Source organism: Mirounga angustirostris, unplaced genomic scaffold, assembly GCF_029215605.1.
Source record: "Mirounga angustirostris isolate CCGP_5_RB_7025 unplaced genomic scaffold, mMirAng1.0.hap1 SCAF_4, whole genome shotgun sequence".
Classification (NCBI taxonomy): domain Eukaryota; kingdom Metazoa; phylum Chordata; class Mammalia; order Carnivora; family Phocidae; genus Mirounga; species Mirounga angustirostris.
The window spans coordinates 166731446-166749757 of NW_026991712.1; the positions used below are offsets into that span (position 1 = coordinate 166731446).

At 50.3% G+C, this 18312-nt stretch overlaps 2 protein-coding genes across 4 annotated transcripts in view; both read left to right on the forward strand.

Moving 5' to 3' along the window:
* Positions 1 to 1954, forward strand: part of SNRNP40 (small nuclear ribonucleoprotein U5 subunit 40) — a 33030-nt gene extending 31076 nt beyond the window's left edge. For both annotated transcript variants that reach the window (XM_045898239.2, XM_064589595.1), the window contains 2 exons: positions 631 to 734; positions 1449 to 1954. In XM_045898239.2, coding sequence (XP_045754195.1) covers positions 631 to 734; positions 1449 to 1498 — 154 coding nt within the window. In that variant the 3' untranslated portion in view covers positions 1499 to 1954. The remainder of the gene's footprint in view (positions 1 to 630; positions 735 to 1448) is intronic.
* A 14131-nt stretch (positions 1955 to 16085) lies between these two features.
* NKAIN1 (sodium/potassium transporting ATPase interacting 1) overlaps positions 16086 to 18312 on the forward strand; it is a 36932-nt gene continuing 34705 nt past the window's right edge. Inside the window, exon 1 of one of the 2 annotated variants that reach the window (XM_064589597.1) lies at positions 16086 to 16552. In XM_064589597.1, coding sequence (XP_064445667.1) covers positions 16499 to 16552 — 54 coding nt within the window. In that variant the 5' untranslated portion in view covers positions 16086 to 16498. The remainder of the gene's footprint in view (positions 16553 to 18312) is intronic. The other variant, XM_054513016.2, reaches the window with a different exon arrangement.

Below are 18312 nucleotides of genomic sequence, written 5' to 3' on the forward strand. Positions count from 1 at the left end.
CCCTGCCTGTGCTCTCTCTGTCTCTGTCTCTCAAATGAATAATTAAAATCTTTAAAAAAAGAAAAAAAAAAGACCTCCTGGATGAATATCAGGTGCCCTTTGAAGATTTCTGTGTGGGGACCGTAGGAAAACTGTCTTTCTTCTCCATGTTCTTTCCTATCTCAAAAGCTTATGTTGGAGGAGCGCCTGGGTGCCTCAGTCGTTGGGCTTCTGCCTTCAGCTCAAGTCATGATCCCAAGGTGCTGGGATTGAGCCCCACGTTGGGCTCCCTGCTCAGCGGGAAGCTTGCTTCTCCCTCTCCCACTCCCCCTGCTTTTGTTCCCTTTCCTGCTATCTCTCTCTCTGTCAAATAAATAAATAAAATCTTAAAAAAAAAAAAAAAAAAGCTTATGTTTGAAATACCAGTAATGCTTATAGTTTTAGTTATTCCTATATCTCTGTTCAGTTACTCAAGGGTAGGATCCATCCCTTATTCAGAATCTATATTTCTAGTTTCCAAATGCCAGAGCACAGTTCAGTAAATATGGGTATATAAGTAAATCTTTGCATCCATTTCTCTTAAAAAGCCATGACTCTACCCTCCCCTCAGCTCTAGGAAGCTTTAGCATTGCTCCTTATGATACCTTGCAGGTTTGTGTATGTATGGGATACCACAAGCCGGAGGATTTTGTATAAGCTGCCTGGACACGCTGGCTCCATCAATGAAGTGGCTTTCCACCCTGATGAGCCCATCAGTAAGTCTGTCCTGACTTTGGGGAAAGGGAAACTGTGGGAATCTCCCTAAAGGGGCCCTGAAAATACAAAGGCAGAGGTGGATATCTGTTGTATGTGAATTTCCATGTAGCCTTTATGGCTGTCCATTGACGGTCTCGCCATGGTTTTAAATGGTGACGGGAAGAACATGTTCCATCTTCTTCTTAATCTCAAAGAGAGCCTGGTTAATCTATTTCTAGTTCTCTTAAGTTTACGTGCTTTCATGTCTGTGTTTCAGTGACGTATTTGGATAAGTAATATTTCTTAATATTCAGCTATAAATTACAACTTAACATTTTATTGGCTAGCTAATTAAACAATGGGCCTTGAATTTAAGGAGAGAATGTAACTTTCTCCAGGGCTAACTATAACAAGCAGAAATACATTTATAAAATGACTGGCACAGACATTGATTCTTCCCTAGAATGGCTGAGAAGGTCTTTTTCAAGGGGTTTGGCTGACATGGGACATCAGGGTTTAGGCCCTCATAATGCATTTCCCATGGCACAGTCCACCCCTGTGGTTTCAGAGGACTTGGATTGGAAAGCCAGGCTACAGTTTCCTGTGAGTAGTGCTGAAGAGGAGGGGAATTTAAGCCAAGTCCAGTTGCTCTTTTATACCAAAATTGGCTCTTGACACAAGAGCCCTTGAGCCTTCATTAGTTCCAGTTATCTTCTCCATTCTCTTCACCTCAGTCCTCTCAGCGTCCAGCGACAAGAGACTGTATATGGGGGAGATTCAGTGAAGACACGGAATGGAAGACCCGCTGGCTGCTTGACCCTGAGACCTCAGGTGGCATAAGTGGCATCCAACAGTGCCCAGGCCAGCAGCCTCCCTCAGATGAAGATCATTCCTAGCAAAAAGCAAGGAGGAGGTGGCCATATCCCAGCAACCACCGGTATCCTATTCCACCAGGATGATAAGGCAAGCTGACAATAGCCTCTAAAAACCACCGGCCAGATTTCAGGGACTGTTTGGGTTTTTTCCTCTTTTTTTTTTAAGGAAGATTTCTTCAAAGAGACAGACATGGATTGGTTTGTAGTTTCCTGTTTCCTAATCCAGGCCAAAAACAGGGAATGTGACTGAAATATGTTTGTTGGGGACTTTTTTTTTTAATTCAGTAACTGGCTTGTATATTTTTCTTTCTGTGTTTCTCTGAGTCATTTTGTATTAAAAACCAAGTAGATGCCTTTTTACAAGAGCCATGTGGATTGGATTTATTGCTGTCTTTTCTTTGAAGCTTGATCGTTGTAAATCTGAGCTGGGCATGATGGGGCCAGGGGGATACAATCCATTTAAACTCCCAAGATGCGGGGCGCCTGGGTGGCTCAGTCGTTAAGCGTCTGCCTTCGGCTCAGGTCATGATCCCAGGGTCCTAGGATCGAGCGCCGCATCGGGCTCCCTGCTCAGCGGGAAGCCTGCTTCTCCCTCTCCCACTCCCCCTGCTTGTGTTCCCCCTCTCGCTGTGTTTTCTCTGTCAAATAAATAAAATCTTAAATAAATAAATAAATAAATAAATAAATAATAAACTCCCAAGATGCTATTTACAGGGATGTTTAGGGCTTTTCCCCCCTTTTCGTCTTTTTAGATTTATTCCCATGAAGATTTATTCCCAGAGAATAATTAACTCATAACAAACAATTTCTCTCCTACTAGATGCATAGCAGTCAAGAGGTGATAAAGTCTAAAAGAACCTAGTTTTGGGGGGCGCCTGGGTAGCTCAGTCGTTAAGCGTCTGCCTTCGACTCAGGTCATGATCCCAGGGTCCTGGGATCGAGCCCCGCATGGGGCTCCCTGCTCGGTGGGAGGCCTGCTTCTCCCTCTCCCACTCCCCCTGCTTGTGTTCCCTCTCTCGCTGTCATCTCCTCTCTGTCAAATAAATAAATAAAATCTTTATTAAAAAAGATTAGGTGGCGCCTGGGTGGCTCAGTCATTAAGCGTCTGCCTTCAGCTCAGGTCATGATCCCAGGGTCCTGGGATCGAGTCCCCCATTGGGCTCCCTGCTCTGCGGGAAGCCTGCTTCTCCCTCTTCCACTCCCCCTGCTTGTGTTCCCTCTCTTGCTGTGTCTCTCTCTGTCAAATAAATAAAACCTTAAAAAAAAAAAAAAGGATTAAAAAAAAAGAACCTAGTTTTTGTATACTTTGACATGATCTTTAATGAACAGGGTCTGTTTCTGCTTTGCCTCCTGCCAAAAGTACTATTCTGAGCAGCGGTCCCTACAGTCAGGGTCCCTGAAGTGGGCATTAGATTGGGGGCAGCCTCAGCCAATAGGAGTGGCCGGCTGGGATGCTGCATCAAACTCAACTCAGAAGGAATATGATGAAGTTGTGGTGTCACTGGACCACGACATCGTCTGAGACTTTTTTGTGCTTCTGCTCCCTTTTCTGTCTTTCCTAAACTGACAGGGACATTAAGAAGTGCTATTAGTTGCTCTCTACCCTCAAAACAGGTTACTGTCTCCCTGGATCACTGGATGACGGTGCCCAGCACACACACTGGCACTGATGAATCCCATCTGGCATGGGGGTGTGGTGTGTGTCCTCTCAGAACCTCCTGTCTCAACCCAGAGGTCTTCACACCTGCCGCCTGTTTGGAACATGTTTGGTTTTATACATGTAGCTCCCAAACCTGAGTCATCTGTTTATCTCAAGTTGTAAGAGAGAGGATAGTTTTAAGTGAGCACACATCCAAGATGTATTTAAGTCATTAATGAAGGAACCAACGGGATGGTAAAGCTGTCAACCCAATTACTTGTAATAGAGTGAATGAAATTTGAATAAAGTGTACTGGAAACAAAGTAATTTATTGTGCCTGCCAGAGTTCAGGAAGTCTCACAGGTGATGGGATCATGCTCAGATTGGGACTTAGAGAATGGGTAAGGGTGTTGCCAGGTGGACAAAGAACATGTGCGTTCCAAGAAACTACAGGCACAAGCTTGAAAGCTTTGTGCATTTCCTGAACCAAAAGAACTTGAGCTTGGTCAGAGGTGGGGACAGGAAAGTTGCAGAGTTAAGTTGGAGCCAAATCCTAGAGAGTTTGTCCTTCATGTACTAGATCCTATAGGTTAAGGTTTCCTAAAGTGTATTCCACAGAACAGTTTCCCCGATGTGTTAGGGACATTAGGACATAAAGATCCCATGTTCAGATAAGTTTGGGGGGAAACTGGGTTAAATAAAGTGCAATCAGCTTTACTGCAGTACTATTCAGAGCCTTTAAAACACAAACTCAAGGGGCGCCTGGGTGGCTCAGTCAATTAAGCATCAGCCTTAGGCTCAGGTCATGATCCCAGAGTCCTGGGATTGAGTCCCACATCAGGCTCCTTGCTCAGTGAGGAGCTTGCTTCTCCCTCTCCCTCTGCCTGCCACTCCCCCTGCTTGTGCTCTCTCTGTGTCAAATAAATACTAAAAAAAAAAACCCGGGGTGGGAGGATGGGTTAGCCTGGTGATGGGTATTGAGGAGGGCACATTCTGCATGGAGCACTGGGTGTTATGCACAAACAATGAATCATGGAACACTTCATCTAGAACTAATGATGTAATGTATGGGGATTAACATAAGAATAAAATAAATAAACAAACAAACAAACAAAAAACCCAACCAAACTATAGAGGGATCTTCACAGGGAATGGTGACTCAGATTTCAGGCATGAGCAGTAATTATACAGAAGGTTATGCCTTTAACCAGAACAGATTTGGCTAAAAATGGTTTGCAAGCTAGTCTTCACACCTCTAGCACTCTCAGACTTTACTCTCAAATCCCTCTCAAGCACCAGGCCCCTCCCCCATCCTCAGTCTCTCTCTTGGCTTAGGGGAGAACAAGACTTGAACCTTAACACTGCACTTTCAAAGCCTACCAGTCCCTTGAGAAGTTGGCTGTGACTAGGAGGAACCAAGGCCCTGGAGACTGCAAGGGCTTTCCTCTAACCTCAGCCTCTTTGCCCCTCCCAAGTACCTTCTTCAAAGGCTGGATAGAAGCCATTAGCAGGAAATAGCCGCACCATTTAGAATTTGAAGGGAATAGCAGCCCTAGCCTGGGGAATAAAGATTTGAGTATAAAACATCCCCAGAGGGTGCAAATTGTATTCTCACTTTGGGGGAGATAGATTGCTCCCGAATGAGTAATGGCATCTCTGGTTTTCAGTTAATTTCCCTTCATGACTTCCACAGTCTCTCGCATTCAATACCATTGGCACTTAAAGAACCAAGTCTTTTCCGCTGGGTGGTTGAGTTTTGTGGGCGGAGTTCTGAGGGAGGTGGATTTGAACAGGTCAGGAATCTTATCAGAGTTGCTTCTTCACAGCAAAACTCCAGTTATACGTTTCTCACTGATAGACCTGGAGTCTGCTGCTTGTTAATATCTCAGTGCATGGACGGGAAACTGAGGTGTGAGAGAAAGCTGAGCAATTTGGGGCTGCAGGCAGTGGAGGCGTAGGGAAAGGCCATTAGGCCATTTGAGTTAGGACAGAATTGCTCCTTCCGAGAGACTTTAGGGCTTGACAGCTGTGTCCCAGGACAAAGGGAAGGGCCAGACTTAAAAGACAGCCCCTATTCCTGTGGGACTAAATGAAACCAAGTCTGAACTCTGAGCCTGCCTTCTGCCCTCCGGTCAATTGTCTCAGTATCCCAGACCCACCCTCTCTGCATCAAGTCCTGAGCTATTCCAAACTCTCTTCCTTTCTTCTAGGCTTTAACTTCTTTTCCTCCCTTGCCTCTGACACCCGCCTAAACTCTTAGATCTTTAACTTTTATCCTCTAGATCAGTAGTTCTCAACTCAGCAATTTTGCCCTGCCCCGCAGCGGACATTTGGCCACGTCTGGAGGCTTCTGATTATCACAAGCGGAGGGATGCTATGCACATCTAGTGGGTAGGCGCCAGAATTGCTCAAAGAATTAGGTGCTCCGAAATGTCAGCGATGCTCTTGAAAAACCCTGCTCCAGAACAGTGATTCTCGAAGCATGCTGTCTGGGACAGCAGCAGCAGCACCTGAAAACATGCTAGAAATGCACATTCTAGAGCCCCACCTGAGACCCACTGAACCAGAAATTTAGGGGGAAGGAAGTCTTCAGCAATTTGTTTTCACAAGCCCTGCAAGTGTTTCTGATGCGAGCTGGCAAGCCACGGCTCCACGGGCTCAGAGAATTTTAATCTTTCCTAGGAGAGCCACAGAGCCTTCTGTTTACTCATTAACAGCTGCCCCCAAGTGTTTGTTTAGTGGTTCTTTCTGGCTTAGTGCTGTTACATGCATGATCTCATTTGATTGTCACAAACGGGGCAACAGGTTCAAGATTAACACCCAAGATTAGCCAGCTAGTAAGTAGCAAAGCCAGAATGTCAACCTAGCTCAAGGTCTTACCCATCACCACAACGTAACCTTAGTGGCTTTTAACCTTGAATGCACATTAGAATCAGCTGGGGAGTCTTTAAAACTCCAGATGCTTAGATCATACCCCAGGCCAGTTAAATCAGAATCTCCGGGGTGAGCGTGAGTATTTTTTAAAGCTTCCTTAGGTGATTGCAGTTAAAATCAAGGTTAAGGACACTAGCATTAGCCATGGCTACAACAATAGCCAGGAGGGCAGCATAAAGCCAAATTGACTTCCCCTGCCATCCCTTGGCTCTCCAGGAAACCTCTGCTCGGACATGTGGTCTGTGTGAGCTTACACCCACTTCTCCCAAGCCCGTGGCTGAGCTAAAACTTTGGATGTTGGCCAGAGAGCAGAGGTTGATCCACTGTAATCAGTGATCATCTCTGCCTAACAACCTGGGGCTTTGTTTAGGAAAAAAAGACCTGTGACTTCCCTTCAGAACCCCAGGGATAGCATCCAAAGGTACTAGAGCTATAAAGGGCCTTCCAGGTGCTTAGGTCATCGGGTCCAACCTCAACTTACAGGACGGAAAACTGAGAGGAGGTACAGGTTTCCCAAGATCATGGGCATATTATTAAGTCAGGGGTTTTGCTCACTCAGGAAGGAGTTATTTAACACCCCTCTGTGACAGGCGCTGTGCTAGGCTCTGAGAATACAGAAATGACAGAAATACAGTTTCTTTTTTTTTTTTAAAGATTTTATTTATTTGACAGAGAGACACAGCGAGAGAGGGAACACAAGCAGGGGGAGTGGGAGAGGGAGAAGCAGGCTTCCCGCGGAGCAAGGAGCCCGATGCAGGGCCCAGTCCCAGGACCTTAGGATCACGACCTGAGCCGAAGCCACCCAGGCACCCCAGAAATACAGTTTCTTTGGGAGTTCCCAGGGCAGAGTGGTGGGGAGAAAAACAAAAGCCAGGGCCTCTCAAATTTTTCCCCTTCAGTGTCCTTAACAGCAGAGAATGAACTGGGGCAGAAGGAGAGAGTTGAAATTAATAACTTTGAAATGGGGGCACCTGGGTGGCTCAGTCGTTAAGCGGCTGCCTTCAGCTCAGGTCATGATCCCAGGGTCCTGGGATTGAGCCCCCCTTCGGGCTCCCTGCTCAGCGGGAAGCCTGCTTCTCCCTCTTCCACTCCCCCTGCTTGTGTTCCCTCTCTCGCTGTGTCTCTCTCTGTCAAATAAATAAATAAAACCTTTAAAATAAATAAATAAAATAAAAATCAATAACTTTGAAATGTTACCTTAAATCTAAAATGTAAGACCCCCCATCAACTTATTATTTTGAAATTTTCAAACAAAAATTGGAAGATTAATATAGTGAAAATCTGTATGTCCCACCTATATTCAATAACTCAATAATCTCTATCTCTGTCACACACATGTATATACAACTTTCAATGACTACTGAGAGTAAGAGACATCATAATTCTTCACTCCCAAATATTCCCAAATACTTCAGCAAGCATGTCCTAAGAATTTTTTTCCATAACCACAGTAACATTACCAAACCTACGAAAATTAGCAGCAGTTCCATAATACCATCTAATGATCATATTAAAATTTCTCCCATATCAAAAATGTCTTTTATAGGGGCATCTGGGGGGCTCAGTCGTTAAGCGTCTGCCTTCAGCTCGGGTCATGATCCCAGGGTCCTGGGATCGAACCCCACATCGGGCTCCCTGCTCTGCGGGAAGCCTGCTTTTCTCTCTGCCCCTGCTTGTGTTCCTTCTCTCGCTGTGTCTCTCTCTGTCAAATAAATAAAATCTTTTTTAAAAAATGTCTTTTGTAGGGGCGCCTGGGTGGCTCAGTCGTTAAGCGTCTGCCTTCGGCTCAGGTCATGGTCCCAGGGTCCTGGGATCGAGCCCCACATCGGGCTCCCTGCTCTGCGGGAAGCCTGCTTCTCCCTGCTTGTGTTCCCTCTCTCGCTGTGTCTCTCTCTGTCAAATACATAAATAAAATCTTTAAAAAAAAAAAAAAAGAAGGGTCCGAGGCTTAACTCACTGAGCCACCGAGGCGCCCCTATTTACATGTGCTCAGCATTGTGCTAGGCTCAGGGGATACAGGAGTGAATCAGATAGACAAGGTCCCTACTTTCACAGAGCCTAATTCCAGTAGTATACTAACAAACGTTTCTTGAGCACCTACCATGCACAAAACATACACTTCCTTTCTCCTCTCAATACAAAGAGAGATAGGGGCGCCTGGGTGGCTCAGTCGTTAGGCGTCTGCCTTCGGCTCAGGTCATGATCCCAGAGTCCTGGGATCAAGCCCCACATCGGGCTCCCTGCTCTGCGGGAAGCCTGCTTCTCCCTCTCCCACTCCCCCTGCTTGTGTTCCCTCTCTCGCTGTGTCTCTCTCTGTCAGAAAATAAATAAATCTTTAAAAAAATAAAAAGTTGTCCGTTTAAAAAAAAAAGGGGGGGGACGCCTGGGTGGCTCAGTCGGTTAAGCGTCTGCCTTCGGCTCAGGTCATGATCCCAGGGTCCTGGGATCGAGCCCCACATCGGGCTCCCTGCTCGGCGGGAAGCCTGGTTCTCCCTCTCCCACTCCCCTGCTTGTGTTCCTGCTCTCGCTATGTCTCTCTCTGTCAAATAAATAAATAAAATCTTTAAAAAAAAAATGTCTTTTGTAGCTATTTTTTCAGTCTGGAATCAATCAGGTTTCATGTGTCTGGCTACCCTGTCTCTCCAGTGTCTTTTAGAGCAGTCCCCCTACCTTTTTCCTAGTGAAATTGACTATGTGCTGCTTCCTAATGTAGCTGTGCTTGTTTTACATTAATAAATGTTTTAAATGACTGAGCATCAAGTAAAATTGACACTCCAGGAAAAGGTACCACATTTATCTGCGCTTTGTGTCATCTCATGCCCTCGTTTTAGGAAGACATATAAATAAGCAACTCAAATAGAATCTAATCCATACCGTCAGAGGCATACCCACAGGCGAGGAGGCAGTGCCTGAGGAGTTAGAGTAAGTTTTACTGAGGATCAGAACGTGGGGAGGGAGCCGGGAGCCCGGAAGTACAGCCTAGATGGTGGAAACCACAAATTGGTTGTGTTCAAAAATGACCCACGGCACAAGGCCGTGACAGCATGTTGCGGGGTGGGGGGGCATGCAGATGAGTAGGAACCTTGGAAAGAATTGGAGCCAGATTGCAAAGGGTCACGAAAGTCAGCGTGGCAGCTCTGGGCTGGTTTTGCGGAAAGGGGGCCAGCTGAGGTTTCTCCCCACTCTGCACAGGAGGACGACCATACCTGACGAGGCTTTGCTTCCTGTTCTGGGTACCCTCTCAGAAGATCATTGTGAGGAACAGTTGTGGGAGCCAGGGAAGACAGGTCACTGTCTTCATACATCAGATGGCCACGCTGGAAAAGAGAAAAGGCTCTTACTCTGGGAGGCTTCAGAGTACAGAGCGCAGACGAGGTGGACTAAAAGAAGGCAGATTCGCACACAACAAAGAAAGCAACTGAGTCAGAGCTGCCCACGGATGGCACCCTAGAGAGTTCCTCCCCTCTGGAGGTGTGCAAGCAGAAGCTGGGTGACCATTTCAGAAATGTCTGTGTTGTATTGATTTAGAGGGCTCGAGTGGCTCATAGAATCTCTGGGGAGTCTATGACAAAGTACCTGTAAGCAGGTCCTGCTGCAGAGATTGGGGCTGAGCCCGGGCTGGTGTGGGGCCCTGGTTCAGGTGCAGGTGTCTGCCCACTAACACTGGGAGCCACGCGATTAGAGACCCCTTTTCCAGCTCCACTGTTTTATGGTTGTAGATGCCCTTTGCCTCAGACTCTAAGATGGTAATTTTAGGGTTCAGTGCATCATTTGTTGTGAAAGGATGCCTGGGTGAGGGGTGGGGAGCCAGCAGGGGACTGGGAATCCTCTTAGGGCCTGGGGTCAGGAGGCCTGAGCTCACCCTGCCGTCTTGCTATCCCGGGGGGCCCCTGGACAAGTGCAGCCTCCAGCACAGCATCTTGAAGGCCCAGCGTACGAAGTACGGGGCTGATTGGAGGGGCCATCTCGCCATGCCTTGTCCCCAGGTCAGATGGCCCGAGGGCAGACTTTAACTAGAAGCCCATGTGGCCACCAGGGGCTAGTGGAAAGGGAGATCTGTCTTGGCTGTCCACAGAGGCCGTGCTAGGGGTTCTGGACCCCCACTGCCCCAGACAAGGAGACAACACTTCCTACGAGCTGTTTGGGGTCTCCTGACCTATACCCTGCCGGTTCACGGACACCTTGTTCCATCCTCTTCCTTTTTCTCTCAACCATTCCTTCTTAGCAGAGATTTTTTTTTTTCCTTTTAAGAGTTGCTCTAAAAAAAAAAGAGTTGCTCTAAAAACTGAGATTTTGAAGCCAGTTGGTTGGAGAGGAGTGGTGGCAGTAAGGAGGCAAGAGGAGGTCAAAAGTATGTGCAGAAGTTAAAAAAAAAAGAAGGTCATAGCTCCGGAAACACACCTCGCTGTTCGGCGCTTGTGTGTCTGCACTTCTTTTTCTGCCTGGCAGCCTAAACCTGAGTCAGCACCACCTTTTCTCTGACGTTTTTTATCACTACCTAATCGCAAGCAGAGTTAACCACTCTCTCCACCATTCTGGCTCTGTACCTTATAGGTGCTCTGCCGCTCTACGCATCGCTAGTAACTACCTGCTTGTCTGTCCTGCCTTCCTCACAGGCCCAAGAGTCACAAACTCAGGTGCCGTCAGGGGCCAGAGAGGGAAGGCAGGTGGACAAAACCACCGGGTTTAAGAAAATAGGCAGAGGGGGTGCCTGGCTGGCTCAGTCGGTGGAGCACCTGACTCTTGATCTCAGGGTTGTGAGTTCAAGCCCCATGTTGGGGGTAGAGATTACTTAAGAAAAAAAGAAGAAGAAGAAAGAGAAGAAGCAGCAGACGATGCCACACTGTTGGCCAGTGTGCTAACTTAACCCCCACACCTTTATCCCGAGGATTCTTGGGGGCACCTATCCTCTTCATTTTCAATTCCAGAGCTCCTAGGGCAGTGCCTGGCACAGTCATGGACCTGACCCAGAGGTCTTGAGATCCAGCTCTCTTAATGTGCTGTGTGGCTTAACAGAATTCACACAACCCCTCTGCCCTTCAGGTTCTCCCCTTCTTTGTCTCTCCCCTCTTCCAAAAAGGCCCCTTGAAGCTCATCCAGGCCAGCAGTCTTCCCACGTTGTCCCTGAGAGACCTTGGATTGAGGTGCTGATTTGGAGGCCTTCGCAGGATGTCAGGATAGACCGACAGAGCAGGCTGCTGATGCTCTTTCCCCAAACACACCAGAGCAGTTCCACTTTGTTGTTTTAGAAATGTATGATTTCTTTGGAAGAACAGGTTCTGTAAAAAAGAAAAGCTTGAAAACGCAAGGAACGAAACAGGAATATTACAGGTCAAGTAGTTCTGCCTGGGGACAAATCTTGATTCTGCCATGTCCCTGTTGTGTGTGTGACCCTGGACAAGTGCTCCAACCTCTCTGAGCCTCAGTTTCCCCATCTGGAAAAAGGGGATGATGATGATGATAGCACCTACCTTAAAGGTGTGTTGGGAGGTTTGATGAGTTACTGCAGAGAAAATCACTCAGAACAGGACCCAGAATGCTTAAGAGACGTAAGCTATTGTGATATCATATAAAATATATTTGGTCTTTGTCTCCATTTCTGAGATCTCCTAAAACTCCTGGAATTTCCTCAGTGATAGGATTGCCTTTTGTTATTTCTGAGTCCCCTTGGATCACATCTGTATTTTTTCTAATGAGGGGACTTAGGAGGGGACCTTAGGATAGGACTCCCAACAGACTCAGGATGGGGCTGGTCACCAGACAGACCGAGTGATAAGAGGGGAAACTTTCAGCTGCTCGCACTCATCTCTGGGAAGACCTGGTTGAGGAGGCCCTGCGGACTGAACTCTATAAAATCTCTTGAGCAATGAGATCCAGAGCAGCTTCCAGGCTGGTGAACCCTGGAAGTGTTGTACACCCCAACCCCACAGAGAGAGAAGTGTCCGGGACCCTTTCAGGCATCGCCTGACCTACCTCTTCATCTGGCTGTTCATTTGTATCCTTTATAAGAAACCGGTAAAGGTAAGTCGAGTACCTTCCTGAGTTCTGTGAGCTGTTCACGAGTGAATTATGGAAACTAAGCAGGAGGTCATACGGACGCCCGACTTAGAGCTGGTTGGTGAGAAGCAGGGGTGACCAGAGACTGCAACTGGCAATCTGCGGAGTGCGGGTGGTCTTGCGGGACTGACCCTTAGCTGCGGGGCTGCACTCCTTCTGGGTAGTCAGTGTCCGAACTGAAGTGAATCATTGGACAACCAGCCAGTGTTGGAGAATTGGTTGGTGTCAGAAAATACCCCAGAAACTATCGTTAGTGAGCACGTTCCTTCCTCTACCGGGGAAGAAGGAGAAATTAATAGGCTCAACATTTCAGCTATCTCATGAGTGAACTTTCTCTGGAACTCTCAGTGTTAACCCTCAGAAGGACTATGGTGGAAGATTCAGACCCTGTGACTTCTTGGTTTAGGGCAAAGGAGGAACTCCTTACCACCTGGTAAATCTCAGGCCCACAGCAGCCCCTCCTGTGCCTCTCTCCAGGGCTGACCATGATTCTGCCTCCTCACTCAGGAAGCGTGGCTATGCTCTGAATCATCTCTGTCATTTATTTCTAAATCCTGCTTCGTTTGCCCCACAGTCTTTCCCTACTTGAGGGGTTAGTCATCCTTCATGCCGGCTATTACCAGCCCCTCTGGACGTCATCCCCTACTCCGAACCCCCTCCCCCCATGTCTTTCAAAGCTGTTCCTACAATTAGACTGCCTTCCCCCTAAGAACCCTGGACTTCCAGGGGGTGAAGAGGGCATGAGGTGTGCTGAAGCCCGGGGCCAGGAAGATCATTCATTCACTCCATATTTGCTGACTCCTGACACCATCCAAGCCCGGTGGGATATAGAGATAATACATGGCCCAGTTGCTATCCGCAGAGAGCTCACAGTCTATTGGGGGAAACCAGCGAAATTGGATAATTACAGTAAATCCCAGTAAAAGCTTTGAGGGAGATAGCACAGACCACTGCCAGCCCTGCCAGCCCAAATGTGGGCCACCACCCTGGGTCACAGGGGGTCAAGGAAGGCCTCCGAAAGGAAGTGACAGTTGAGCTGAGATTTGAAATTTCCAGTTCTTTGGGCTAAGAATTTAGATGGGAGACACTCTCTAGACAGAACAAAACATGCAAAGCTTGGAAGATGTCATGGTGTGTGTGTGGCTTCATCGGGGCAAGGCTTGGACTCAGTGGAATGACCGGGGGCCAAAAGCTAATTCTGCTGAGGTCAGACAGGCCCTCCTTTGTCCCGGGCGACAGACTTAAGAGTGCTTCAGCCAGGCCTTGGAACAGGGTGTCCCAGGCATGATGTGATCCAGCCGGGAGCTGGCAAGGGCTGGTTACAGCCCCAGTGGACCCCACTGCTATTATAGGGATTAAATGAGATAATATATGTCAAGCACCCGGCTAGAGTAAGCATTCAATACATGGTAGCTATTATTGTTAATATTATTGAATTGCATTGTTAAGGTCATGGAGGAAGCTGGCAGAGGCTCTATCTGGAAGAGGCCCCAAAGAGGATCTGCTAGAGAACCATTACATCTGGGCCGAGGCTTCGTGGGGCTAGTTCTCATTCTTTTGTGGGAAACAGACTCTTTGAAGAATCTGATGAAAGCCGTGGAGCCTCTCCCCAGAAAAAGGCACATCTGCTCACATGAAGCTTTGCATATTATTTCAGGGACTTCACAGACTCCTGGAAGCCCCCGTCTATTCACAGCACCTGGTTGGACACAGCTGTTACTTACCAAACATGGCTGAGGAAAGTTCCCACTGTTACCTCCGCCTGTTATTCCAAGTGAAAACCTCAGCACATGTAGTTTCAACTCCAGGAATATCCTGTGTATTTTAAAATATCCAGCAGCATGCCCAGGAATGGCTGGGAGAGGACAGTGAAGAGATCATTTTAGTAGTCTGGGGAGAAGATGGGCTGGCTTCTGGCTTCCGGGGTACACAGTCTCCCCAGGCATGCAGGGCCCTCCCTGGGCTTGGTTTCATGCTCCACTGGGTTGTCATCCTCAGCTTTTTAACAAGGAGCCTTGCATTTTCCTTTTGCAGCGGACCCCACCAATTACGCAGCTGGTCCCAGGAGATCATAATAATGCATTTGAGTGCTTACTATGTGAGCAGCATACAAGTGGCAGGGCTGGGACTGGAACCCAGGCTGTCTGGATGCAGAACCACGGGTCTGGATCTGCATCACACTGCTCTCTGGGTCAGAAGGGCTAGTTAGAGTGGAGAGGGCAGGGAGAGTTGGCAATGTTCTGTTTCTTCTGCCAAAACACTATTCCTCCCTCTGCCTCTCCTTCCCTCCTATTGTCGTCTCAGTATTAACGCCATTTCATCAAGGGGGCCCTTCCTGGTCTCCACACCTGGAATGTGCCCCCTTATGCTCTCTTTTACCCTTTATTGTCCTTGAGAGCACTCATCAGAGTCTGTCATTATGTATTTATGTGTATGTTTTCTTGTTGTAATGACAGTCCCTCGCTGGACTGTTCTCTCAGTGGCTATAGAGACTGGTTCATCCCCTTACCCCTAGCCGGGAGCCTGGCACACAGTAGGAATTTCATAGATATTAGTAAGAAGGTACCATTCACAGAATGGTCAGATGGGACAGAGAAGCCCGGAGGATGACACAGGGATTCCCACCTGAGTGATGTGAACTACGGAGGTGACTATAGGAAGTTAGGAGGGAGGTAGGGAGGATGAAATGGATTTGGCATGTGTTTGGAAGTTTGAGTGCTTTTCAGGGTGTTTTTAAGAAGGCAGTCTTCTTCTTCTTCTTTTTATTTATTTTTTTGACAGAGAGAGACACAGTGAGAGAGGGAACACAAGCAGGGGGAGTGAGAGAAGGAGAGAGAGAAGCAGGCTTCCTGCTGAGCAGAGAGCCCTACCCAGGGCTCCATCCCAGGAAACTGGGATCATGACCTGAGCAGAAGGCAGACGCTTAACGACTGAGCCACCCAGTCGCCCCTTCTGTTCCTTCTTTTAAATATTTTATTTATTTATTTGAGAGAGAAAGAGAGAGCACAAGAAGGAGGAGCAGCAGGTTCCCAGCCGAGCAGGGAGCTGGATGCGGGGCTCGAACCCAGAACTCTGCGATCATGATCTGAGCGGAAGGCAGACGTTTAACCGACTGAGCCACCCAGGCATCTGGAAGAAGGCAGTCTTCTGCTTTCTGACTCCCTCTACCCACTGCAGTGGGGGTTAGGGGCTGGCCACGGCCCTTTGGGAGGACCTCTGTCTCTGCCATCAGGCATCTCATCCTCATACCTCTGGGAGCTTGTCTGTCCCCTGGACTGGGAAGCTCAGCGGGTTCTGCAACAGCGCTGCAGTGCTCATCTCTGGATTCCGGGTCCCCCAGGGGTGTGTATGCAGTCGGGGCTCAGTAAATGCCAGTAGAAGGAAAGAGGGAAGGACGAACATGTGCAGACACTCAGGAGGGAGGCTGGGATGAGGAGCAGAACTGGGAACCAGAGTGGAAAGAGAGGGCCAAGGCTGGAACCCTGGCGCCCTAGAAACAGGGTGGAGGTAGGAGTGCTCCAGCACCCTCAGGAGGCCAGGCACAGGGCTAAGTGCTTTAGTCGCACAACTGCTTTTCACCCTCTTGGCAACTCTGAAGCAGACGTTATTCCCACTTTGCTAAGAAAGCTGAGGCCCAGAGAGGGGGCGTGACGCGCCCAAGGTCGCACAGCCTGTGAGCCGTGAAGTCCGGGTCTGGCCCAGGGCCGTCAGCCCCCAAGCCTGCGCTCTTCCCATTCACTCCCGGTCTCTCCCTCCACCCTGCACTTCCCTACCCCTTCTCCCCTCCTCTCTGCTCCGGCGGCCGCCCCGCCCCGCCCCGCCCCTCCCTCCCTCCCGGTGGCGGCGGCGGCGGCGGCGGCGGCGGCGGCGGCGGCGGAGCCACGTGGTGGGGCCGGGAAGCCGCGGCCGCCGAGCGCCCGGGCGGCTGCCCCAGCTGGGCAGTGCTGCTCTGCGCCGCGCCGCGCTCGGTGCCCGCGCTCCCCGCTCCGCGCTCCGCGCCAGCCGCCCCGGGGCAGGAGGCGCGCCTGGCGGCCGGCCGGCCAGACAAAGGAGGCGCGGCGCGGCAGAGCCGGCGCGGGCCGACGGACCATGGACTCGGAGCGCGAGCGGCCGGCCCCAGCCCTGAGGACCCGGCGCCCCCGGGCCCGGCCCTAGGCGCCCGGCCCCGCCGCCCGGGGCGCGCAGCTGGGAGGACGCGGAGCCCGCGCGGCGCGGAGGAGGCGGCGGCCGCCGAGCTAGAGGGGCGCCGCGGCGGACGGCCCGCGCGGCCCCCGGAGCCATGGGCAAGTGCAGCGGGCGCTGCACGCTCGTCGCCTTCTGCTGCCTGCAGCTGGTGAGCGCCGGGCGGCCGGGGCCGGGTGGGGCGCGTTGGGGCGGGGTGCCGGGCGCGCGGGTGGGCCGTGGGTCCCCGTGCGTGTCTGCTGCGAGTCCCGGGTGGGGGGTGGGCCGGAGTCACGGAGCGGACGGGCGGAGCCTGCTCGTGCTGGCCGGGCTGGCTCTTTGTGTGCGCTCCTCGCCCGGCGCTCCCCGGTCCCCGAGTGCGTCCTGCGCGCCGATCCCCCCGCTTCCCCCGCCCACCCCGCGCCCTGCGAGTGGCCTGCTGTGGGACTGTGGCTCGCTGGGGCCCGGGGAGGTGTGTCCCGGGCTCCTCGCTGCAGCCGTTGAGGTCCCTGCCCCGTGTTTTCCTCTAGATTCCTCGGTTGCGCGGCTCTCCCTTCCTCCGGGTCTGTGCCCGTGTGTTTCTCACAAAGTCTCTGCTCCTCTGTGTGTCTCCGGCTTTCTCCTTGGTGTGTCTCTGGATCTCTAACCATTTCTGGTCCCCGTTCATCTATGTGTTGGGATCTTAGACTCCAAGAACCGTTCCCTCCTCCTCCTTTGTGCTGTTTCTGCCTGCCTTCACCCTCCTGACTGGGCAGGCCTGGGAATGGAGAGCCACCTCTCGGGAGAGGGTCACAAGGAACTGCCGGGTCCTGGGCCAGTCTGACAAACCGGGTGCTGGCCGCCCTCCCTGCTTTGACTGTGGCCACTGCAGCCAGGGGCTCTCCATCAGCCGTGGGTTCCACCTGAGCGTCATGGGCGGGGACCAGCCCCTCTGCCTGCGCGGGCAGGGGTGGGGTGGGGGGAATCCTTGGGTGCCCTGGCGGGGAGGGGAGCATCTGGGGAAACTCTGCCTCACCCCAGCTTAGGGAACTCAGGTTCTTGCCTCAGGGAGGCCAGTGGAGTGAATTTGGAGGCTGAAGAGAACTAGTTCTCTTCAGTACAAGCTCTGGCAGGTGAATTTGGGGAGCGGGTTAAGGGGAGCCCGGGGTCTCCTGCCCATCCTAGAGCTCGGGCCTGACAACTAGGGGGGTTTTGAAGCTGAGCTGAGCCTCTAGGCAGAGAGGTGCACCGGGACTCAGGTGGGCAGAGCTCAGGGCTGGGTGTGAGGTGGGGGACTGTGAGCCTCACTGATGCCGAACTCCACCGTCTGGTCTCCACTGTTGCTCGCAGCTACGCTTCTCCCCCAGCACAGGTGCGTACAGTAATGCAGAGTGAAGCTTGGAGCCTGGATGTGCACACCTCCTCATTCATCTTGCTTCTCTCCTCTCGGGGACGCCAGCCCCAAACTTGCCATCCGCAGCCTTGCCCTCCTGGGCAGTGGTAGAAGCAGCCAGGCCCTGAAGATTGGGAGCCCTTCTCCCAGCTGTGGGATGCAGGGCAAGTGACTTCCCTTCCCTGGGCCGCCTTGGTCCGCCTCTGTAAATTGCTCATCCTTGAGGGGTGCAGAGCAGATTAATTAAAATCAGGTAGAATGGAAGCTCCAGAAGGGCAGAGATGATCTGTTTTGTTCGAGCTAAATCCCCAGCAGCTGGAACAGTGCCTGGCACTCCATTAATATTTGTAAAATAAATTAATGAATCCGTTATTTGGCAACTCCTGGCTCACAGTCGAAACATCCTTTATATACTTTGAGGAATAGAAAATGCCAAGAAATGATGAAACTTTTCCGAGGATTTTTTTTTTCCTGCTTGTTAATTTTTAAGTTTTAAACTAGGACTTTGTTTTATTCTTAAAAAAGTAATAGACACCTATTGTAAAAAATGATTCAATAAA